Source organism: Paralichthys olivaceus, chromosome 15 (assembly GCF_024713975.1).
Source record: "Paralichthys olivaceus isolate ysfri-2021 chromosome 15, ASM2471397v2, whole genome shotgun sequence".
Lineage (NCBI taxonomy): Eukaryota > Metazoa > Chordata > Actinopteri > Pleuronectiformes > Paralichthyidae > Paralichthys > Paralichthys olivaceus.
In genome coordinates this window covers 6,323,626-6,348,303 of record NC_091107.1, presented here as the reverse complement: position 1 = coordinate 6,348,303, position 24,678 = coordinate 6,323,626, and the positions used below count along the sequence as shown (strand labels likewise).

General features: G+C 40.6%; 1 protein-coding gene across 3 annotated transcripts in view; it reads left to right on the top strand.

Moving 5' to 3' along the window:
• LOC109635662 (replication protein A 70 kDa DNA-binding subunit-like) overlaps positions 1-11,149 on the top strand; it is a 30,724-nt gene extending 19,575 nt beyond the window's left edge. Inside the window, exons 14-17 of one of the 3 annotated variants that reach the window (XM_020096995.2) lie at positions 4,216-4,392; positions 4,554-4,661; positions 5,177-5,263; positions 10,521-11,149. In XM_020096995.2, coding sequence (XP_019952554.2) covers positions 4,216-4,392; positions 4,554-4,661; positions 5,177-5,263; positions 10,521-10,622 — 474 coding nt within the window. In that variant the 3' untranslated portion in view covers positions 10,623-11,149. Of the gene's footprint in view, positions 1-4,215; positions 4,393-4,553; positions 4,662-5,176; positions 5,264-5,430; positions 5,615-7,324; positions 7,441-10,520 lie in introns of those variants that run through there. The other 2 variants (XM_020096996.2, XM_069539921.1) reach the window with 2 other exon arrangements.
• Positions 11,150-24,678: the final 13,529 nt, after the last annotated feature.

Here is a 24,678-nt window from a genome sequence, read left to right as displayed (position 1 = left end):
GGATAGCAATGTGAACACATCAGCTGCAATGAATAAGTGCCATACATGATTGGAGTAGCATATGTAGAAGTATCAAATTTAACTGTTTGCCATTTAAAGAAGTGTCATCGCAAAGAATTATCCTTGTTTTAACTAAAAGTAGAGCTAATAGCTGTGGGTGCCTTGCATAAACTTCCCATCTATTTTATTAGCTTTATTTTCCAGTTGTCTCCATCATTCCTCATATTTAATTAGAAGCCACATATGGGTAGCTCCTGCATCAATGTCATTTCTCGTAAGAAATTCTAATTACGTGCTGGAGGTGGAGGAAGCCTCAGGGCATAACATTACCAGGAGGGATATGGCGAGGGCTGAGATTGTGGTAGAGTGAGAAGGTGTAGAAAAGCCAGGCACAGCCACTTAAACTTCTTGTCACTTACAAAGCTGTGTCGAAGGATGGAAGGAAACAAGGGCACAGGAAGAAGAAGAGTGTGGAGACAAAGAGAGACAAGTGTCAAGGGATATTTAGAGAAGGATAGAGATTGGAACAGTTAACCGGCAGTAGTGAGAGAAGGAGATGAAAGGTGAGAATGTGTAAATAATTCAAGCTCTTTTTTTTTTTCCTCCTCTTTTAGTTCCTTCCCTTATTCTTTCTCTGTCTGTGCTTTGTTTACCCCCGAACGCTTCTGTAATTGAACGCCTTTAAGGAGGAAGTCTGTCACATACTCTGAGGCTGCTTTCGTTCTAATAATGAAATCCAAATCATTAGCTTAAACTTTGAAGCTATCTAATATGACATTCCACCTGTTTGCCTCCATGTACTGTATGTGTGAGACTGGTGTGTACAAGCCATTTCTAATTAATGTCAATTATGTGAGGAAGACTTTCACATGGCTGCCCTTCCACATACAAATTTTAATTGCATTTAGGTGCCAGAAGGTGACACAGGAATTTGCTGTGATGAGAATGAAAACTATTTTGTGTGTGTGTGTGTGTGTGTGTGTGTGTGTGTGTGTGTGTGTGTGTGTGTGTGTGTGTGTGTGTGTGTGTGTGTGTGTGTGTGTGTGTGTGTGTGTGTGAGTGAGAGAGAGAATCTCTAGGTTAGTCGTCACACATCCTTCAATGTTTCTGAGCCTGAGCGTTTTTGTGTATCTGTTATTGCGTGCAGCGTTAGTCATGCTGTTCTTCTTGGTTCTCCACAGTGTGCTTAAGGTTAAGACTTTGCCCCAAGGCGTCTGTGTACACACTGGGATTTAGAGGGAGAGGGAAAACAAACGCTCACAAGGACAAGGGGAGAGATGATGGCAAGTGCAGGGGGATTTATTTAGAGTGGTCTTGTTGTGAGGGAACAGTTACGGTCCAGATCCTGCTGACCTCCACCCTCATATTCTTGGCAGCATCTGCCAACACCACGTGCCGTGAAAGAGCCTCGACTGAAAGCATCCTGTACTTTTCTCCCTGCCATGTCCACCCTCCTACCACCTTCCCCGCCCATCGCCTTCCCACCTCTCCAGGCTCCCAGCGATCTCATCTGCCCAAGTCTAAAATGTGATGAGGCAGGCACACAAGCAGAAACATGGGAGTGGAGTGTTGAGGACGAGAGGGCTATTGCTAACGGGAGAAATTCTCCTAATTAATAAAACCTTCTGAGTAAGTGTTTTTTTTTTTGGGAGGGGTGATCTTGCTGTGTTGCATGGGCGCTGGGTCGATGGATGGGTGGACAGATTATGATGCTGTGAGTCAGTGTTAGCTCGCGGGAAGAAAGTGTCAGAGAGCTCTAAGTCTGACTGACAGTATCTGTAGAGGTCGCGGGGACGCAGGACTCATCGTCAACCATCTCGCAAGGAAGGCAGAAAACACAATTGTCTTTTCACATTCAATGCTCTTACCGAACACTTCACGCAAACTGTGGGTTGTATAACGAAGGAGCAGCAATCCTCAGTCAGTGTGTGTGTACGTGTGAATTTGGCCTGTATCCTAAAGAGAGTCTTTGATGGACTCATTAAGGCCAACATTAGAAATGAGTCTGGCCCAGTTCGAGCTTGTAGTTGCTGTTGTTTCAAATTCATTTTAAAGCATTTCATTTTGCATTCTGGCTGTAATTCCAACATCTTGTTTAAAGTCTGGTTAAACAAGGATTTTTTCTGGTTTCTTACATACAACGTACAGCACATGTATCGGTTTGTGCTTGCACTTGTGCATCTGTTTATTTGCATGCGGGCGTGGACACATGTATGGGCCTCTTACCGATGAGACATCTGCTTTGTGCATTCTTTGTATTTATATTTATGGAAATCAAATGCTGTGCTTCTCCACTGGATGAGAGAATATTTCTTCCCCCAGAATTGGCATTTCTTTCCCTTTTTTTGCTGTTGGTTTTACCAGTGTGAGTTCTGCTGCCTAAGGTGCTAATATCTGTTTAAATTACTGCAACATCACTGCATTTTAATTTGATTCTGTTTGACTGTGTACACTTTAATTTAAATTCATAACTGAAAGAACTCTCGCTCATTGTATATGTATTGCAAATGTGTAAGTTTGGGTCTTTGCATATAAACTTGCATGTCAGACGTGTGTGTGTGTGTACATTAGCACAATTTATGTATATGAGAGATGCGGAGAGATTCATCTCATCTTCCATCTATTATGCATAGAATTCTCAAACTCTCCCTGCTTTCTTTTTAAACTCGTCCAAGATTGTTTGGAAGTCAAATAGAGATCTGTAAACAGCGTGCATCTACCAGCTGGACTGACTTTCTGGAAACAGTTTCATTTATGATGCCAAGTTTGATCTGAGTTTATTTTTATTTTATTCAATGTTTCTCTCTCCACCCTAAGCAGCAAATTCATTTTCTTGAAGTTTGTCCTGCCGGCACTAGAAGGACAACTTTTGCGCATCCTCATCTCTTACATGTTTGATGAGCTTTAGTTTTATGGTATTTGCTCTGTGTTGCTAAGTTATGATTTAAAGATACCAATAATGATAAAAAAAGAAAAAGTTTTAGCATTCAAATGAGAACAAAGACCATTTGATGAGTTTCTTTTTATCGCTGTTTGCTAATGCTGCTGTTATGTGTCTGACATCAAGGATATTATTCAGATAAACCTTTCCTGTAGTGGCAGCATTATTGTTTTTTAAGTTATCAACTACTGCTATTTTAGGCTACTTGACCTGCAGTTGTACCCCAACAGGAAAGACTTTTGAAGTATTGTGACTGCACTGTACACTACGATTGTACTGTGATTGTAACTCTTGTGTGGACCAGTGATTACTCATTGTGTGCCACCTGTTATCTTGTTCATCTACCAAGATGCAGCCTCCTACATAACAAGCACTTTGATGAGGTGTCTTTTTCCGGTTTATTCACTGTGGGCCTTTTAAAATTGCAATGTCCATTCTTCTTCCTCCAGCACACATAGTAATCAAAAACATTTTTTACACCATCCCCTGGTAAAAAGCATGACACTTACAGACAGAGAGGATCTACATCCTTAAATTTCAAAATCAGACAAAGATGATTACTCAACCAGGACCTGTTGACACAAATAAAATAAGATTTAAAAATATGTTGTGTTCTAAGCAAATGCTCTCTACAGAAAGTTCGAGATAGTTTTGAATAATGTCAACAGTAAAGGGGCTCTGTCGTCATAAATATCACAATTTACATGAAGACATTTTCAGCTAAAGAAATCCATTATCCAGCATTATACAGCAATAACAGATAACCTCTTGTGTGTTATGTAGGCATGAATTTTTCATATGATGTATTTTTTTTCACGTTGAAAAGGAACACTGTTTTACTCAAGACTTCAAATAATGAGTTGTTTTTTGGGATTAAAGAATCAGGCAGCTGTAAGAGCAGCTAAAGTCATCTTTATTTTTTAAATATCTGCCAATATCACAAGCAACAACCAAAACAGTCCAATGAGAAAGCTACAAGTTAAACATGGAAAGAGATGATCACACTCAAATATACAGAGTGCAACTCAAACAGGCTCTGTAATTAAATGATTGTGTTAAGGTTCAATTGGTTTGGAATATTTTCCCCGCTTGTAACTTGATTTGCAAGTTTGAGTTCTCCTCAGCACAATATCGTGTAAGCACCTGCAAATCGACTATACTCTCTTAAACGTTCAAATTGCAGCAGTTTGATGTGATTTGGCACTTTTTATTGATCTTTTTGCTCTATCCCCATAATTAGATTTCTTCCTCTTCCATTTCCTCTCTCCATTCAGGCAGACTACTTCAGCTGTGTGGCAACATTGCTGTACACTCGTAAGGAGAATTGTCTGTACCAGGCCTGTCCATCTGCGGACTGCAAAAAGAAGGTTATAGACCAACAGAACGGGATGTACCGCTGCGAGAAGTGTAACCGAGAGTTCCCCAACTTTCAGTACAGACTCCTACTCTCTGTAAGTGCATACAGTGCACATCATTAATGCCTGTTTGACACACATACCATGATTCTGACTGCAAGAAATACTGTATCTTCTGTTATCACACATACACACACCCAAACATGCACATAAATAATCTCTCTCCCCTTCATCATCCCCGTCTGTCTAACTCTCAGGCCAACTTGGCAGACTTCGGGCAGAACCAGTGGGTGACATGCTTCCAGGAGACAGCTGAGGTCTTGTTGGGACACAGTGCACAAACACTGGGCGAGCTAAGAGACACAGTAAGAGAGACACACACACACACACACACACACACACACACACACACACACACACACACACACACACACACACACACACACACAGTCTCTCTATAGTTGTGATGACACTCATTGGCATAATGCATTCCCTAGCCCCTTAACCATCACAACTAATTGCCTGACCTTGACCTAACCTAATTCTAACCCTAAAATCAAGTCTTAACCCTCGAGCAACCCTTTGAATTTGTGAGGCTAAGATGTACTCACGTCAGTGTCCTCATAATTAGGGTATAGAACCTCATAACTATAGAAAGACAAGCTCACACTCATACACACACACAGTTCTGCAAGAATTAGTCTGTCAGACAAGAAAACTGCCTTCAACGTTTTTCCAGGAGGTCTTTAACAGATTACTACAGTCAACATTGTGTGTGTGTGTGTGTGTGTGTGTGTGTGTGTGTGTGTGTGTGTGTGTGTGTGTGTGTGTGTGTGTGTGTGTGTGTGTGTGTGTGTGTGTGTGTGTGTGTGTTCCTCAGGACGAGACGACATTTGATGAAGTCTTCCAGAAAGCTCACTTCAAGACGCACATCTTTAAAAACAAAGTCAAGATTGAGACGTACAATGTAAGTGACTATAAACCGGAGCATAATAGAATTTGATACGATGCAATTCAGTTTCCCAGGAAAAACAGAATAATGACATATGATTGCAAGCGTCTGATGTTTATGAACCACACAGGATTCTGTCTTTGCCAGATCCAATTAGCACTTCCTCTTTCGGTTGCTTGCAGAGTTACAGATTTTGGGTTTTGGTATAAAGTACGTCGAGATGAGCAGCAGCCTTTAGGATGAACTGGTGGCAGAACAAGGTGTGAGGGATGTTTTGTGACTTTAAGTTGGACAAGGAACACACAGTGAATACTACTGTTGGAAAAAGTGAAAATTCCCCCGGTGATAAAAGCGTGGTACATTGCAGTGTTGTGTTTTAATTGATTAGTTGTCTGCCATCCGGGAAATTCATATCAACAAGACCGACCATCAGTTGTTATCTTCCGCTGAACTTTGGTCCCAAGAAGGTAAAGCGACAAAACAAGATGCAGAATTGTAATGTCATCACAACATCCTGTCAGTCACACAACATGAATCCAAAATCATTTTAATTAGCGTCACAATGACAAGGGAGTTGTTGCATAGCCAGTATAGTTTGGATAATAAAACAAATACAGCTGTGGATTCATTTCTCTTAATTAGGCGCTAATTAGCATGTAGCTATTGTCTGTCGAAGCCTAATTAACTAAATTATTCAGAAACTAATTTGCTACGGAGGGACGAGAGGCGTGATTGAGATGTAGGATGCGCTCTGAATGGTATGCGTCCTGACCGCAGGAAAACCTGCAAGAGATGCTGTGCACAGTTCACGAGACATTCTTCATGGTCTGGAGCACAGCATTTTTTCTTCAAGGAATTTCTCAAAGTCCAGGCAAAATATTGCCATTCACTCTTTATACAGTCGAGTACACATTTCCTGCAGATTCAAGTGTAATTTTACATACAGTAATATGTTTTGCAATGAAGAGTAATCTTACCAACTGAAGTAAAATGAGCTTGACTGTCTGTTTACAGTAAATGTCAGAGCTCCACTGCTACAGACCAACTAACAACTAACTGCTGGAGGCTGCATTTTTCATTACAGACCACAATACAGACATGTCGGGCAGAACAAACAACATACTGATATTTATTTTCTGAGATTACAGTCGTACCAGAAGTGGAGCTCGGAATATAGTTTGTCCACAGGGCTGCATTACAGAGAGAGTCATGGGGTCATTTAAAACAAATAGTTGGGAGCACGAATGTTCTTGGTAAATTGTCCTTTGAGGAACATGAGTACACAGCAAATTTAATACAGTGTGGACATATAGACTGACAGTCATCACAAGCCAGAGGCCCCACCCGGCAAATAATGGGAATAGTAAATAGTGTTACAGCGGCAGTTTGAAGTATTATTATGCAGCTTTTTCTCTTTAAAAACAAGGGTTTACGCACCTCTGGGCAAATTACATATTTTGCCAATTTTTGAAGTCAAAAATATAAATACATCCCCTTCAGCAAGAAGACGTAAACATGGGCCTTTCTTCACACTTTAGATTTCAGAAAAAAATTATAATAATTGTAATTGTGGCACGTGCAACTGTTTGAGCTTATTCTCGTTATGGAAGACTCAGAATTAAATTAACTAGTTAGGCCTTAATTGACTCGTAAAGACTTGTAAGGTGAACCAAGAATTGTCATTTAGAAAAGTCAGCTAATGGCATTTCCAAAACCCATAAAATTGTATTTAAACCTTGTGGCAGCACTCGACAGCCATGGACTCCTCCGAGCAACCGGCAGAGGATTTGAAAATGAAGCTAAATGATGCCTGCAAAGCAAAGGAGGCCATAAAAGAAGATATCAAAGCTTTTACAGCTTGAAATTTCCACAGTCTGGAATGTCATTAAGAAATGACAGTTGAGGGAAATGATGAAAGTTAAAACAAGATCTTGAAGACCGCACACTGAACAAATCATCAAATATGTAGTTTCTCAGAGGTGCCCAGGCATTTGCATACAACTGTATTATGCTCTTATTGCTTAATAAATTAACTTTAATGAATGTATTAAAAAATCTTTTGTGTTTTTTGTGCAGAAGAAACTGACAAGAATTGAAACCCCAACAAACCACAGTCCCTACAATGTTAAATTGTTGAATACCGTATTCCACTTTGTTAATCGTATCTCTTGATTAAAAAAACTGCAAAACTATTTTAACTCAGGGGCGTTTACTCATTCTGTGAATTTCAACCACCCATGACTATAATTTCTGCACGTTACTGACCTGCTCACTGTCTGATTCATGTGTTGAATCCGCAGGCGTAAGTGAAGGAGGTGGTGAGAAGTCAGAGCAACAGAGAGCACGCTGTGATCATGACCTCCATGTTCAAATAATCACAGGGGCCAGATTCTGCACTATTGACTTCTGTAAACACTGATCAATATTCACAACAGTTCTTTCCATTCGTGTTTAGATGGGAAATATAAAAATGTGTGGAATCAAATAGCATTATCAGGATCTTTAATGAGACAAATGAAGTTACACAATTTTTACTTTTTTAGTGGGACACAGGAAGAACTTAGGATCATATTTTTTTGTGTCTCTTGTATATAAAACAAAATTATTCAAGGGGAGAGCAGTGAAGATAAAACTTAAAAGCACAATGCACTCGAATCTCTAAAGGGTTTTTTTTCTCCATCAACTGTAAATATGAAAACACAGATGCCTTCAGCTGAATGTTGTTCAGCTGGTGATTCCAGTGCAGCAGCAGTCTTTGGTTCTGCTCCCGACTTAATAATGTGTTTTTAAAAATCTTGGTTTCCACTCCAGTAAATTGTGTTGCGCTTTATTGTGATTGAAACGTTTTACACAGAAACAGTCAAAAGAGGTAAGAAAACAGATGAAGAACAAGTATAAACAGCAAAATAATACAAAAGTGCATTCAAGTGGCTGCATTCTTTACAACACTCAGGCCATAAAGAGGATGAATGCATCATCCAGATAAGTGTACAAACATCCAGTACTGTTAAAAACTCTGAAAGTAAAGTGTAGATGCTTTTAACAATAACACAAGGGAAAAGTTTTAATTAACTGTCCAACACAGTGCAGTAAAAACAAAAAAATCACATCAATAATTAATGTTGAGTTTATGAGGCAGGCAAATGTACATATAGATCAAATATAAACAGTTGTCTGCAGAATTTATTTGAACGTGTATGTGAAAAATAACTGTGTGTGTGTGTGAGAGAACTCTGTCTGAACTGAATGAATCGATTTTATCTCAGTGAATACATTAGTAGATGACAGCATCTTTTTCCTGACTCATGGTAACAGACAGGCCATTGAGTCCCACACAATGACACCTAATACACTCACTTTATATCATGAACAAACCGCACACTTAGCAGACCTCACATCCAGGTCTGTCCCTCAGCATGTGAAAAATGTGACTCATGCCTCCACATGGCTGAAGGTGAAAACTTCCTGTGCAGATGGAAAATGAAGAAGCTGTCATTCAAATCATTTACGTAACTGGATGTTCAGTAACGACGATTAGCACGTTAGCACACTGACAGTCAGTTGTAACACAGGCTACAGAGATGATCATGCTGCTAAAAAGTGATGAAAGGTTATTGCAATGTGTCCTGAGTGAGATGTGAACTTACCGAAAGTTGTTGAGACATTATCGTTATGGTGACGCTGCAGGAAATGTCTGCAGGTCATCTACAGGTCAGTGGGATGCATCGTCTGGAAACCATGAATGTGTTCAGAGAATTTAGAGGCAGTCCATGTGGTGATCAGACATTTCCGATCGTCTGATAAAAAGTTTCACACAGCACGTTGGTGCGGTGGTTTTCACTGTTGCCTCACAGAGAAAGCTTCTCAGGCCGGGTGTGTCTGTGTGGAGTGGAATGTTTCTTTGTGTGTGTGTTGGCCCTGTGAAACGCTGGTGACCTGTACAGGTGCACCCCGCCTCTTGCCCAACAGCTGGGATTGGCTCCAGCTTCCCCCCGTGATCCTCAAAGATGGATGAAAAGTTGAGCGATCACCAGAGTCAGTAGGATTCACCCTCTGTGGACCATTTATCTTGTATCATGACCATCTATCCAGAGGTTGTTGAGATATTTCAGTCAGTACCACAGTGCTGGACTCATCCATTGCCAGCACGAGCGTCTCTAGAAGCTGAAGGTTTGTTTTTAAACGTGCTGTATTACGTATTCACATCTTACTGCTACTATTTACTACTTCATTATCCAAACTTCTCCGCAGGGATCCTCTGTTTTATATAATTTGACTCTTCAGCGTAGTAACATTTTATTTTTCAGGGTAGTATCTCATTAATTCTCTGTGTTAAAGGTTTGTGTGTTGACTTTTTGTTTCCAGCGTGAGAAGGTATTCTCCCAAGTGTTCTGTTTTGAGTACCAGCATCTGTAGAAGTTTAATTCTTCAGGGAAGAAGCTCACCTCCCCCCACTGTCAGAAATGGAGTTGGAGAATTGGGGTGAATGTCAGGCCACTGAATCACTTTTCATGATGTGTGCTGGTGTGGAATATTAGTCCATTAAATGAACAGTCCCTCAGCCACTATTCTATCCTTTGGGAAACCATGAGATTTAGATATGTTTTCACCTTTTGTCAAGTGGAGCCTTTGTCGTGACACATGTATTGTTTAATTTGCCTGATATCTTAAGTTAAATGCAAATTGAAAATACTAACAGAGGTGTTGAATCACATATGAGATAATGGGAAAGTGTCAACTCTTTGAAGCTGGTTATGCCGACTGAATTGCTAATTGATTAATTAATCCCGCTCATAGCAAGTGCGATTATAATGGAAATGAGTGGATGGCTCTATGTCTTAATCAGAAACCTCTGCCCTGTTTGATGATACATAATTTGAAGCGCTGACTATTACTGGATCAGACTGAAATGTGTAGCCATAGCTTTCTCATAGTAATGTGGCATTAGTTGTGCTTTTTAATTTTGAAACAATAACAACAATAATCTGTCACAACTCTACTTACCTTGGTAATTAAAGTCACGTTAAACTGAATTTCAGAGGCGGAAACAACCTGGTTCTCCAGTGGTGGTCGCAGTATCGTAACATGCTCTTTAATTATCCACATGTAAAGTCAAATACAGTTATTATCATTATTGTTATAACTGTAAGCTGGTATAGGTCAACCCCTCCAATAGCAGACTGCTAGAATCCATTAGAAATATCTTCTTTATTTTTCATCAGACGTTGCTGCTGCTCTTGAAATCCAGACTAAACGTTTCTTCCCTCCTCAGGACGAGACTCGAGTCAAGGTAACAGTTATTGAAGTCCAACCACTGGACCACAGGGAATACAGCAGGAGACTCCTCAGTAACATCCGCTCATTGGCCAGCTGAACTCGGTCCGAGTCATCCAAACGGCCGTGTGGTAATTAAACACGTCTCCAGCCGACCTCTGGTGTGTCAGTCGTCTTCCTCCTGTGAGATAATGGCAGATCTGACAGAGGCAGAGAGGCGGACGGTGATTCACCAGAAGAAATGGCAGCCAAACAAAAGACTGATATTTAGTTGTTCGCTTCCTTCAACCGGCCGCGTTTGGAAACATTGGAAATTGCTTTTAGCTTTTTAATTTAATGACATTTTAAGAAAGGTTTTTTATAATAGAAGTGAGTTTTCGATCGGTGCGTTAAGATCAACTTTTCTTTTACAAGTTCAATAATGATCAGTGGAATTGAAGTAAGGCAAAGATTTATTTGTTTTGTTTTAAAAATGAAGACGTGGCTGAAATGTGTGGAAGATGTTTGCATTTGTTTTATCTGTGTTCCCTTTAAAGGGATTCTTTGTTATTAAAAAAAAAAAAAAAAAGGTTTGGTTTGCTGTTTGCCCTTTAAAGAAGGGATGAATAAAAAGATCTTCAATCATGACTTGTAATTATCTTTTGTTTTAAATAACTTGCTACTGCTGATGTCTCTGCTTCAGCAGTGTTTGTGTGTCTATGCCACTTGTGGAGACTGGCCAGCAAATTATTTTCACTTAACAAACTTAATTATACTTAATATAATCATGTTATTGGGACATGAAGAGGATTTGAACCATTAAAATAACAAGTGTTCCAGAACAATATAACAATTAAAAAACTGTACCTCACTGTACCTTCACATTTGTCACTGTGAATCATCTCATGTGGACCCAAAAAGCCCTTAAAAAAAACCTTAATCAAGTGTTTCACTGCTCTCAAAGCGCATTTACACTGAACCACTTTGAAACGAAATGTGTGTATCACATTTCAAACTGCTCCTCGTTCACTGTGAGCACACATTTAGACACTGGAAAGCAAGGACAGTGCTTTAGTGGCGCTCCTCTCCGCCAAGGTGTGGCCCAAGGGCACGACACTGATTTATGTTGGCAGCGGGCCGCCTGCTCCCCTCACTCCGAGCATCATCAGTGCCATCTCCTGCCTGCTGCCTGCCATGCTGTGTGAGGAGGTTTGGGAGATTAAACACACACACACGCGCACACACACACACACTGATCTTTTCATCCCAGTGTCACCTCTCCCTCATGTTTTTCCATTATCTTTCTCCAACCCTTTTTTTTTTTTTTTCGCCTCTGTAGCTGTAGCCTCTATATATTTCTCCCCAATAGAAATGAAGCCAAAAATATTCCAGATAGAAACGCTGCCATTTTGTGCTGACAAAGTCGTTTCAAGACTTTCAGTTGCCGCAGTATCGTGGTCCAGTAGATTCACAAGCTCGACACATCATCCATCATGACATTTCACGCTGCTTTTGTAGCGTCAAATAACTAATCCAACACTTGGAACAAAGATCAGTGAGATGAGAGCTACCTTATGGGAGCTATACCTTAATGCTCCATGTCCCATCCACTAATATGGAGGAGGAGGGGTTTGTGCTAATACTGTAGCCAGCCACCAGGGGGCGATTGAGACACTTTAGCCTGTTCTCCCTGTGTTTGCGTGAGTGTTAGATGATCATGTGTCACTGATAAACAAACACACAACATGTGAAGTGACGCCTACGCTTCAGATTCGCTTTGGTCAAATCTCAAATCGGGACATTTAAAATTCTGCAGTGAAAGCAGACGACACAGCTCTGTTCTGTTCTACAAATCTACACCAGAGTCCATGAGATCAGAAAGTAATTTCCAACTTAAAGCCTCACTGGTGATTGAGACTTAAGATTGAGACCCATCAGTCTGCATCCCCAGCCCGCCCCCAGGCATTATGGGACGGAGGAGGACACACTGAAGAGATTAAGAGAAATACTTTTTTTTTTGTTTGTAATATCCTTGGAGAACTTTATCTGAATGTGACGTGCTGAGCGGCTGGTGGACTGAATCACTGGTGAGGTTGTCATATCTTTCTGTGAATGCAGGACCTTCAGTCTGGTGAATATACAGTTTGTCTCTATCAGTGTGTGATGCAACAAGGACGGCGAATGGAAATGAGCGGAGGTTATCGGCGAGGTCGCGGTCCTGATCACAGTCTATCTGTCAGCGGTCTTATCGGAGAACACGCTGGAGTTCAGTTCGAGTTCTCGTCTACGTGTGTGTGAGAGAGACAGACTTTACATTCTCAAGACCCCCGAACATAATACCTATAGTACTTACTGAGATGTTGGACCAAGACCCAGAACTATCAGTTTTCAAACATCACTTTTATTTTGTCAGAACATTTGCTTTTCATTGAGATACTGTGCACATTCAAATAACCTTTGGGAAAGTGAAACGCTTGTCTAACCCTCACCATAAAGAGATTCGATCAGATGTAGAGTTGAGGACGCCTGTGGAGGTGAACTACAGAGATCATGATGTCATGCCACTGATTTCTTCAACCCGTTGCAATAACCAATACAAATTTAAGTTGGTCCCCTGGCGTTCATTTGCCTCATTTGTGGTTGTAATTATTGAATAAATGGAACAAGTCTCGAGAGTTATTCCAGGCTGCTCCACCCGTGTGACCTCCTCCTGGATCATACGCATCCTCCCAGTTCGGCTGTCGATTTAAACTGCGAAGATTTCCCATCTCTCCCTTTGGTTGTCAGCTCCTCTGCTGCTCTGCGTCAGTGTTGCTGTCTGTCGATTCAGCCCCCCCCACCACCCCAGCATCCACCTGCAGGCTCCGACAGGAGGGGGTCAAAGTTATGGTCGGAGCCGGATTAAACTCTTAACTTGCTGCTGTAATAAACATTTGAAAGAGTTGCTTTGTGGGTAATGTGTTGTTATAACTTGGTTGTGGACCATTAAACCCCCTTAATCTCACTTTTTAAAGTAAACTATAATCCTCGCTGTTCAAAAACGTCCCTCAGTTGTTATTACAGACTGAATCACATGTAACCCCTCGACACGTCCGTTCAGCTCCATGATGTCCGGTCCACTGTTCCTGCATCAGATGATGATGGCACTCAGAGTTCCTCGGGAAAGTTTGCATATTTGCATGATGGACTAGAAATAATTGAGGTTTCGGGCTCAGAAATTTCTCATTTCAGTTCCATATTATCTAAATATGTAGAAGTAATAAGATCGGCAGCGAACAAACCACTTTCATGGAGGCTGTGGACGCTGTCGTGGTATATTTAGTCATGTGCTCACAAATGAACTAATATGGCGCTGTTTGATTCCTGTTGTAATTAGCTTCACTTGTGTAGCGACACAAGCTGCTCAGTCGGCTCTCCGGGTTGAACACAGGAAGTTGATTGTGATTTTCTCCATCTCCTGAGACTTGGGGTTTGAGTGGCAATAAGTGGCCCTGTAATGATTTCCCTTGTACGTTTTCTTATTGTATTTCACACAAATGTACACATGAATTTAAAGCACTCCTCGTTATGAAGATTAGCATCTAAGGCGGAAGTGGAGGGTGCTCGTCAGTAAGGGGTTGTTAATTACCAAAGTAAACAACGTGTGTGAACATTATTGGAGTGTTTGAGTCACCGCTGACGCAGATGCAGTCACATTTTAATTGTTTTTAGTTCACTGACTGTTGGTGAAGGTAAAATTTGATTAAAAGAAAAACAAGATAGTTCAGTCAAGATGCTAAACACACTCTCACCGGCAGTAACTGGTTCTCGCAGCTTCCTGTGACTGGAAACGACACCACGGCCGCCTCCACAGATTCTTCTCTACAAGTGACCACTTTAGTCTCATTGGTTTTTATTTTATTCATTCGGTTTTTTTTAATGTGCAAAACACAGACATCTTGAAATAATGATGTCCGTGTTCTGTCCTCTGTCCAGGGTCACACAAATACAAAAACACTGATAACGAAGGTAACATTGAAATATATACATATACAAACAGTGAACGCACCGTCATCAGTTACGTCAGTGAGTCGCTGCTACAGTGCACCGCTCGTCTGTTTATTCAAGTTGTTGTTCTCAAGATGGGATCCAGACACACACAGATTACTGGAATTAGACAGACAGACGGAGAGATGGATAAAGTGCATCTCCCCATTTGTCTCTCTTCCGCCTCCCTGTCCACCCTCTGGATCAAACAGTTTCCACCATCATCGTCATCATCAGCTCTCTCTTCTCTGAGCTGCTCATCGATTTCTGTTCCCACTCCGTGCTGCGTCTCTTCTTCTGACTATGTTTCTGTCTCTCTCTCCTACCCGCCACCAGTTAAACAAACTTCCCCTTTTGCCCTCTCTCTCTCTCTTTCTCTCTCTCTCTCCATCATAAACAGATTTGGCCCGACAGCATTTATGTACATTTTTTCTGCTCCACTTGCAGAGCCAGAGGCCATGTTGGAAACAAGGCTCCCATGCACAGTGAATACTGTGTGCCTGTACTTATGCATGATAATTCTTCAGAGACGGGGAGATTTTAAATGACCGGTGAAGGAAAGCTGTGAACAACGTTACTGAAATGGGGAAATTGTTGGATGCAGTAAGGATGTAGGGGCTGTAACAGGCAGATTGCTGTTGAACATTACAGTAATCGTTATAGTGGTATACTATAAGTCTATAGTAAGACTTCACTGGAAATGAAATGTTCATGATGGTGCTGCGAGCATCAATACACATTCATAACATGTTGAATATTTATCTCACATCTTTACCACCAAGGTCAAAATTACACAAGACCCAGAACAAACTGGAACCAGGGACTGATTCAATTATAAGTAGAAGAATTAAATAAAGAAAAAGGAAGATACAAATAATGAAAAATACAATCATAAGGGATTTTAGTTAATAATGTTAATATGCAGGTGAATGAATTCACAAAAAATATCCATTCAATGTGGATACAAAAAGGCTTCGTAATAGAGCACAGCAGTTTGTCTTTGCTTGATCATTAAATGAAACATACATGCACATGTATATATATATTTTAGATATGTTATATATAACATATTTACAAAGGTTACTATTGTACGTACAAGAATGTCTTGACTGACACAGCTAATCAATCTCTCCAGGTTTGAATCCCTCATTGAACATGAAGAATCTGAAGATACAGTTTTTATACTTGATTACTGAGTCATGTCTCAGTTAGGTTTATCTTTGTGAATGTTAAATAAATATTGTGGTCTTGGTTAATACAGAAAAAATTCACTTTAACTGCCGATGCAGAATGTGTTTTTTGACATTTAACCAAACCCTCAAATCTTTTGTTGAATCTTAACCAACCTTCAAAACATGTTTTTAAAGTTAAGTTGATGATGTGTTGCACTTTCCCTGAAGAGAGCAATGTAGAGATTTGACAGCAGCAGAATGAGAAGAATGCAAGTTTGGAAAAATACTGTTCATCCCTCCAGAGTTCAGAGACATTAAAACTGGTTTAATGGTTGTTTCTGTGTGTGTGTGTGTGTGTGTGTGTGTGTGTGTGTGTGTGTGTGTGTGTGTGTGTGTGTGTGTGTGTGTGTGTGTGTGTGTGTGTGTGTGTGTGTTGGCTGGGTGGCACGAGCACAAACACCTGGAATACACAGCATCCAAATTGCATTGCCTGCTATGATTGTCCCAGCCACAGCTTTTCATCCACCTGGCCTCACTTGTGAGTTCACGGCAATTCCACAAAAATATGAGCAGGTGGGAAACGTGTGTGCAGCCAAACTAAATGTCACTTCACTGGCACAAAGTGGGCGACACACCGTCTTCTGATGGATGTTTGCCTTTTAATTGTTCAGCACGTTTGGAGGCAAGTCAACAAAGACGCTCATCACATTTATGAGTCAGATGAAGAAGTGAGTTTATCACACACTGCAGCAAAGCTTGGTGTTCACCCTGTGCACTGATGCAGAGTTATATACACCGTCTGAAGGTTTTTAATTCTAATAAAACAGAGACAAGCATATACACTTTCTTCTACAGCGCTATGCATATTATTTATTTATGGGGACTGGATCACTGTTGTAGTTTTAAAGTATTTCATCACATCCTGAGTACAAGAAACAGTGTTAGTCGAGATAATAAGATATATAACACTGATATAAACTGTAAGAAAGAATGAGAATCCATTTTCCTGCACTGTAATAACGTTGAGACAAAAATCTCCCAAGCTCTCCAATCAATCCAAACTTACGGTGGCCGAGACGTCTCACACAAGCACATTAATGCAAGATGTAAATATATATTTAGACATTTTTCTTGGTAGTAATTGTAATTGTCAGATTGTCTGGCTACTCTTTTTATTTTTATTTTCTTCCACCCATGTTTGACTCTGTTCTGCTAGATTTTAAGTGAAATCCTGAATTTGATTAAAACTGTACCTTCAAAGTAGTGGGAGCTCGACAGCTGTGATGATGGGATATTTCAAATTCTATTTTATTTTTCGGTATGTTTATCAGCACCTAATGCCGCACCCATCTGGCGGATTAACGTCTTGCAGTCAGTCCTCGTGATGCCATCTTTGAAGTGCACCTGCAGTGTCGCCTGGATGAGCCGGTGGATAACTGTCTCACAACCTTATTTTCATAACCTCTAATCTGATCACAGAGAGATTAGAATGTGATAAATCCTGTTTGTTTTGCTTATCTGCAGGATTAGATACACCTACTGTACTGGAATGGTTCTATTTATTCTACTTTTCCATTACCAGGTGAGAGGAAGGAGAGGAGAGGGCTTTAACTATGCAGTCGGCACAGATGGGGATGACTTCAACTAAATCCACTCCTGAATAAAGTGGATTCTTGCTGCTGAAAAAGTCTTTGTTTGCTTTTTTGTTTTTCATATTAGATCAAATTTAGATGATGTATATAATCTTTATCGCCTGTCTCTGCTGTTCCCTGCAGCTTTTACTGTCATCTGGCTCTAAAGAGTAATGTTTCACTTAACTCTCGTCACTATTCTCAGCTTCTCATCCAGCTGTGGCGGACAGCTGTTTTCAGTTTCCATCACCAAACAGCAGACAGACACAGTTGGCTACTAGCAGGTAAAGTAGTGGAGTATTTAGCAGCTGCATAAAGAGTCTGATATTCTTTATTAAGCTGCTTTAGAGATGCATTGAACTCTGGAGAACCTCCAGACATTATCTGGATGCAAATGTCTGAGGGAGAGCTTCCGGACTTTCAGTGGAGTTTCCAAGAACATGAACCAAACAAAAAATATGTCAGGATGAAAACACGATAACACAAACGTAGAAGACACAGACGAAGATGTCAAGAGAGCCAGTGTTGATGTGTTGTAAACCAAAACACATGATTTGTGTGAGAGACAAACTCCGCAGAGAGTCCAGACCCAGTTCTGCAGACATCCTCCAAAGTTTGTCTGAAAACGACTCGATCTCAAAATGGTAAAAGGAACGTGCATACTGGATTTACTGCAGAAAGTCTGTGTGGCGTTGCTTGTAATGTTGTTAATCATTGAGCGGAACATTAAAGGGGACCCGTGGTGATTGTATACACAGCGTACAAAGTCATTCTCATTATGCTAGTATGTGTTTTGTGATGATTTGTTCAGGAGCTGAATTATCCTGCGCTGGAATCACAGTCAGCAGATGTGCTGATGCTTCTGTCGGCTGCCGCGCTCGTTCCCCTCCGTGACTCCAGCTGAGAGCTAAGTCGAGACACGGCTAATTATCCAGTTTAAACCACAAACGTAATTACACCCCTATGGGAAGTTGCACATTGAGTGTGCAGCACATACTGAATGTGAGGAAGCTGGGTGGAGGATGGGAGGGAGGCTCTATATCGTGTGTGTGTTTGTGTGTGTGTGTTTGTGTGTGTGTGCTGATGCAGGCACACCAGGGTTATTGGGAGGGTTAAATGGGAGGGTTTGATATTACAGACTGAGCAGGATTAATAGAAAAAGAAGTGGCATTTCAAAAGGCCGACATTATAGAAAACGTCTGCTGATCTTTCAAAACCTGGCGTAGAATAGAACAATCCAGTTTGAAGCTCATAAATCTGACTCCCAGAGGGACGTGGCTGATCACAGATGCACCACATGTCTGAAACTCACTTATTTAACCAGATTATCTGAACGAGCAACAACGCTGCCCTCCACATTCGTAGAAGCGTGACCTCGGGAGGTGGCAGTAACTGAAAGTTGTTGTTTTTAAATTAGATTTTTAAGAAAGCAGGAGACAGCTGATATTAAATGGGGGATTGGAGACTTAATTCTGTCAGAGTCGAGTTAATGTGTAAAAAAAAACCGAAGAGCTTTTCTTCCTCGTGCTGTTATTATCAACTAGCTCAGTGAAGTTATCCGTGGTGAATTTTATCCACACTCACATGTAGAATGTGGAAGAAATCATTCACTCTTCAAACCTGCTCCCAAAATGCTGCAGATAATTCAGCTCATTTACCGTCTTTTTATCTTCGCAGCCCCGAGTCTCATTTTCACACCTGAAGAGATGAAACCCACAGAAATAGACGGTAGAAAAACAGAAACAGTCCAAAATCAAAAACCTATCGTCATTTCACACGAGCTGTAAAGTCGTTTGTTTTGAAGTTGCTGAACTGCAGAGAAGAGAGATCATAATTTAATTGTCCCTGTAGGGAAATGTCACCTTTTGGCTCCACGTTGCTGCGTCGTTACAAACAGACAGAAGCGACGTGTTATTAAGAAACTGTTTACATCAACATATTGCACGAGAGAGGGAAGAGAAACAAAAAGAAGAGGACGTGTGCTGTCATGGAACAAATGTCGTCTTCTTTCTAAAAACGGATGTTTGCCTCGCTCCAGCCTGACCGCTCCAGTATTGCCATAAAATGAAAAAAGGAAGCTCAGTTGAGGACACACTGAGGATCCTTGCAGGAAATGGCAATTTAAGGTTCTGAGCACATTTTTCCCATGAGCAGTGCTGCCTGCCAATGTTTTTATGATCAGTTCCCCCCATTGTACGTACCTCTCACTAACTCACACACATGCTGCTGCGGCGTCAGGGGGTGTCGTGCACACACGTCTGCAGCCGTGCAGTTGGTGCAATGTAGAAGGTGTCAGTGCACCAGTTGAGGAGGGGGGGGGGACACAGTGATGATACTAAGTGTTGTGAGGAATAGTCAGAAAATGATCTTAAGCAAACGTTCGATGAATTTACTGCAAACTTCAAACATTTATTTTCTCTTAAAAGTTTAGGTAGTTAGTGTGTGTGTGTGTGAGAGAGAGCGAGTAAATACTCAAATGAGAATATTGGATTTCATATACATGCTGTCTGGGTCACTGTAATATATATAGAAATGTTAATTTAGCTTATCAATGCATATTTTCGATCTCATTTGTTTAATGTTTTTTACACTTGCTGTAAAGCACATTGAGTCTACCTCTGTATGAAATGTGCTGCAAATTGAAATTGCAATTAATTGACTTGACTTTTTACTCCATAAAATCACATCTCTAGGAGCCAGTTTGGGAAATAACTGACATTACCGCAGCTTTAAGTCTGGTATGTTTTCCTTGATTAACCAACATCTGCTATCACACTCCAACAAGGTGGTTGCTGGAGGTTTTACTTTTTTTTTTTTAATCAAACTTTGCTGTGCAAACTTTGATTTTTGTTTTCCTGGCTGATTAAAAGGCAGTGAGCAGTAAAGCCCAACTATAAACTTCAAAATGCCCATTTGGGAGCTTATCAGTGACAGACTCTGCTTTTCCACTATGTGATTTTCCCGTGGCACAACCTGGTTTACATGCACACACACACACACACTGCAGCCAAATCTGATTTTAAATATACTTTCCTGGCCTTTATTAGGTGGAGACAGGAGCATAAGGGTGATGCACCATTCAGCCACCAGATCAGCCCTTTGACGACCCTCTCCATGATGTGAGCCTGTTTCTTGGTTTGTGTGTGGTCTCGTGACACCCCCTCACCCAATTCCATTCAATAGGAAACACTGGGGTTATTTTCTTTCTCAATATTTCACAATAATTAGTCACTGATCACAGATGATAAACAATTTACAAACAATCGTCTGGTATTCCGTAGGCTTAATCCTAAAATCCTTGAAATGTGTGTAGCTTATAAAGCAGATTACACACACACACACACACACACACACACACACACATATATATTTCATTTAATGCTCAGTCATCACATGTCGATTAATTGTCATTGAAACAATTTGCACTTGAATCTATCTGGAAATGACAGAATCCTTTAAAAGATTATTTTTGTGGCATTTTGAGTGGATGATGTTTATGACATGCAACAAAGATCCTCCTGCCAGGAATCGAAGTGAGGGCTTTGTGGTTATGTGGTAACCATCGGCCACCAGACGCCACCAGACAACATCAGACAACATCAGAAGCCATCAGACAACATCAGATGCCACCAGACGCCAGTGTCTTGTCTTCTGCAGCTTTTAATCTTTCGGGTCACGGCTTCTTCTAACCATTTGCAGTGCTGCACTAACCCTCTTTTTAGCCTTTGCACAATTAGGAGGGATACTAAAATTTGAATGTTATTTCTTATATATCTCTATATTTTGTTGGACACGACCTAAATGGACGTCGACGGGATGTGAAAGAGCACAGGCTCAACCAGTTTGAACAGAATCAGTTGATCTGCTCCGTGTTTGCAGGAACAAGCTGCGGGACTCTGATATCCCCTCCAAGAAAAACATATTTGGTGATTATGAGATTTTCACACAGTATTATCGATGGCACCTAAGGCAGGTATGGAAATCATATTATACTCGCATGCATTCTGTAATTATGTACATCCAGGCCCTATCTCTCCCAATAGGTGGTCAGGGTAAACATCAGATGCTGTGGCTCTGCACATTAGTGGATAATTTCTCTGATATTTCAATGCTTTCAATTATACAAACTCGATTTCAGCAGGAGGCATTTATGAAACGTGGCAAAACGCTCGCAAGCAGATCCTTATTTGGTGTTTCTTAAAGTTTTACAATAAGAAGCAGGATTTCTTTGTGCTTAAACAGACGTATGTACCTATTAAGAGAACCAGCCCTCTTAATCTTCTGTAAGCGAGCCTGCTTTTTTAATTTTTAAACGTCTCCCTCTTTGTAGTAACAGGAGTGAGATCCTCTCTGGTCGTTTTCTCTTCGGTCTAATTAGAGTGGCTCTCTCCTCACTTCTCTGCCTTCCCATTTATCCTGCACCTTTTACAAATGAGACAGGCTTAATCAGGCTTTCCATTTCACTTGGAAATTAATGAAAATGTCGAGATCATTCACTGGGAGTTTTTCTTTGAAAAAGAAGAGATTTCTCGCTCTGTCTGTCTTATTCTTTTAAATAAAGCTGTGACGAGTCACGGTAACACAAAGAGATTTGGAAATGGAGAAGGACGTGGACGTCGTTTGAGGTTATTACTGTGGAAAACAAACTGAAGAGAGTGTTGCACAAAGGAATAACAACATATTTCATTACAGGTAGTGCTGTGGTGAGGGTGTGGTGGGGAATGGTGACTTATTGTGTTGTTGTAAGCCTGCAGAAGTTATATTGTTTGTTCCTCCAATTCCACTTGTTCACAATTCTAAGCAGAGCGAGAGTGTCAGAGCAGAGGGAAACGTACATGCTGCTCGGAGCAGGCTGATATTCAGTGTAAGGTAAAAACTGCTCGGTCATGTTCTAATTTATGGTTCTGGTTCGTGTCCAAATGACTCAGAAGGCAACATGTTGTAAGTGGGCTCGTTCAATCGGTGACACACCTCCTTCTGCTAAGTGTGTTAGATACAGAGAGAAGGTAGAACAGCCAGAAACTCGCAGCAGAGCCGCATTAGCAGAGGTTTTACTTTACACGGAAATTGGCTCATAATTCCATAATTCTGTGTTTAAACATGAAACGTCTGTCAACTATTAAGTTTTACGGATCTTCCTGAGAATGTTAAACACCCTCTATGTACATGCTCGCTGTAGACGGCATAATGATTTCAATCTGAAATGAACTGAGTACCCTGCTCTCCATGCGTACTGTGCAGGGTACTGTGTGTGTGTGTGTGTGTGTGTGTAATAACTCAACAATGCATGGATGAATTTTTACCAAAATTGGGGGGATGATCATTTCTCAGGGTATCTCCAAATGATCAACTTTTGGAGGTGGTCAACATAAATATGATCCAAAACATACATATCCCAAGATATCTCTACATAATACACAAATAAGGTTAGAGAGAAAATCTGAAGCTCATACTGATCAGAAAATTACTCCCCATCATATCACAACATATGATTAGTGACCTCGTGAACAAATCACAACGAAGTCAGAAAATGATTAAATAATTCAAAACTACATGTTTGAAGGTTTCGTCTGTTTGACTATGAACAAAACCTAAAACTTATATAGATGAGAAAATAATTTATAATAATATGGTAGGATAATGACATCATCATGACGTCATGATGATGTCAAAATATGATGTCATATTGTGAAGTATTGCATTAATTTGGGGGTTTAATGAGATTAGAGATCTGATCATCATCTTATTTAAATGCACCAGTCATCATATGATATAAATGACGTCATTATGAAATCGTATCATTACATTCTAAAATAGTTTGCGTTGCCTGATTGGAGTACTTACACTGCAGACCATATACACTTTGTCCCTGAGCGTTTCATTGATGAGCAGTAAGACAGAATCTGAATCCATTGTGCAGGAGGAAGTTGTGGAGCATGTTTCTGGATGATGATACTCCACTTAACATGAAGTGATGAAGAAGAGTCCTCTGAGCTCCAGGTGATACTCAGCACATAAGTGGTGTCTGGTGCAGAGCTTCCTGTACAAAGAAGTCAATATAAATATAAGAGAATATTTGCTGTGTAATATGACAATGTTGGCAGCATTCTGTAAAAGCTTAGATTGGTTAATAATAGTAATTCAAAGTGTCAACAGTTTGGGATCATACTTATTTACAAAACACTTTAATTACAATAATTTTCCAATAATTGTATGGATAAGTAATTGTAGGTTTTTTACTTCAGATTGACATGTTGATGTGTTTATTTGTTATCTGATCGCTCTTTTAAACTTCTCACTTTTCTGTTTCCTGCATAAAAACAACCAGTCAATGAGAGTGGATACGGTTTTATAGTGATAAACATATTAGTAACACAGAAAATAACATCTATGAGCAGGTTTTGCCGCGTGATCGTTCACGGTACATTTAGTTCTTTTGCCTGATCGGTGAAATAGGTGGTGGTGGTAGGAGGTGAAGGCCACTGTGTTCCAGTATGTTGTGATTCCAGCATGATGTGGACACAAAAAGGAAATGTGAGACACTTTTACAGAGTCTTATCGAACATTGTCTCTGACTTGCCGACACTTGGCTGACAGTGGAAGGTTTTGTCACCCGGCCTCCACTTCTCTTCCTGTCGCTGACATCCACGTTGCATCACCCTCTTTTCTTTGTGTGCTTTCAACACATTCACAGTGCATATCTCACACTTACTGTACATGCTCGCTGGTGTTGCTGATCTCACAGCCCATTATTGATTCTGCGACAGTTTTAGTTTTGATGAGTGAAGTGTCTCTCAGTAAAACTCACGTGTGCTCGTTAGTAACCTTTTATTTTCCAAAACAGGCAATTTCCCTTAGTCAGGAAAAACTGCTGAGGTGATCGATAACCAGTAATAATCAGGGGACATAATATTTTCAATCACTGTATCCTGAACAATATGAAGAGCCGAAAAGTAGAGTAGAATTAAACTTGTGTTTGTATAACCTCAAGAATTATACTAAGGTGAGAGACATGTTTATATTTGAGTGTGTGTGTGTGTGTGTGTGTGTGTGTGTGTGTCTGTTGCCCAGCCTGTGGAGCAAGTTAGTTGTCATCAGTAAATATCTGCCTGTGTGGAACTGGGCCACTGGGCAGGCAGAAATAATGAGGAGTGAGGATGGAGGCAGATGGACCTTCACTTCACACAGCACGCTTCATCTGGACTTTATAATGGGAAGCGTTTTGTTATGGGAAAGAAAAACTGAGGGCCTGGGTCAGTTTCCTGTCAGTCGTCTCTATCGCCACATATAGAGGAATCTTTACGGGTGACCGAAAGGCTGATGTGGAATTACTGGAGGTCTGTGCAAA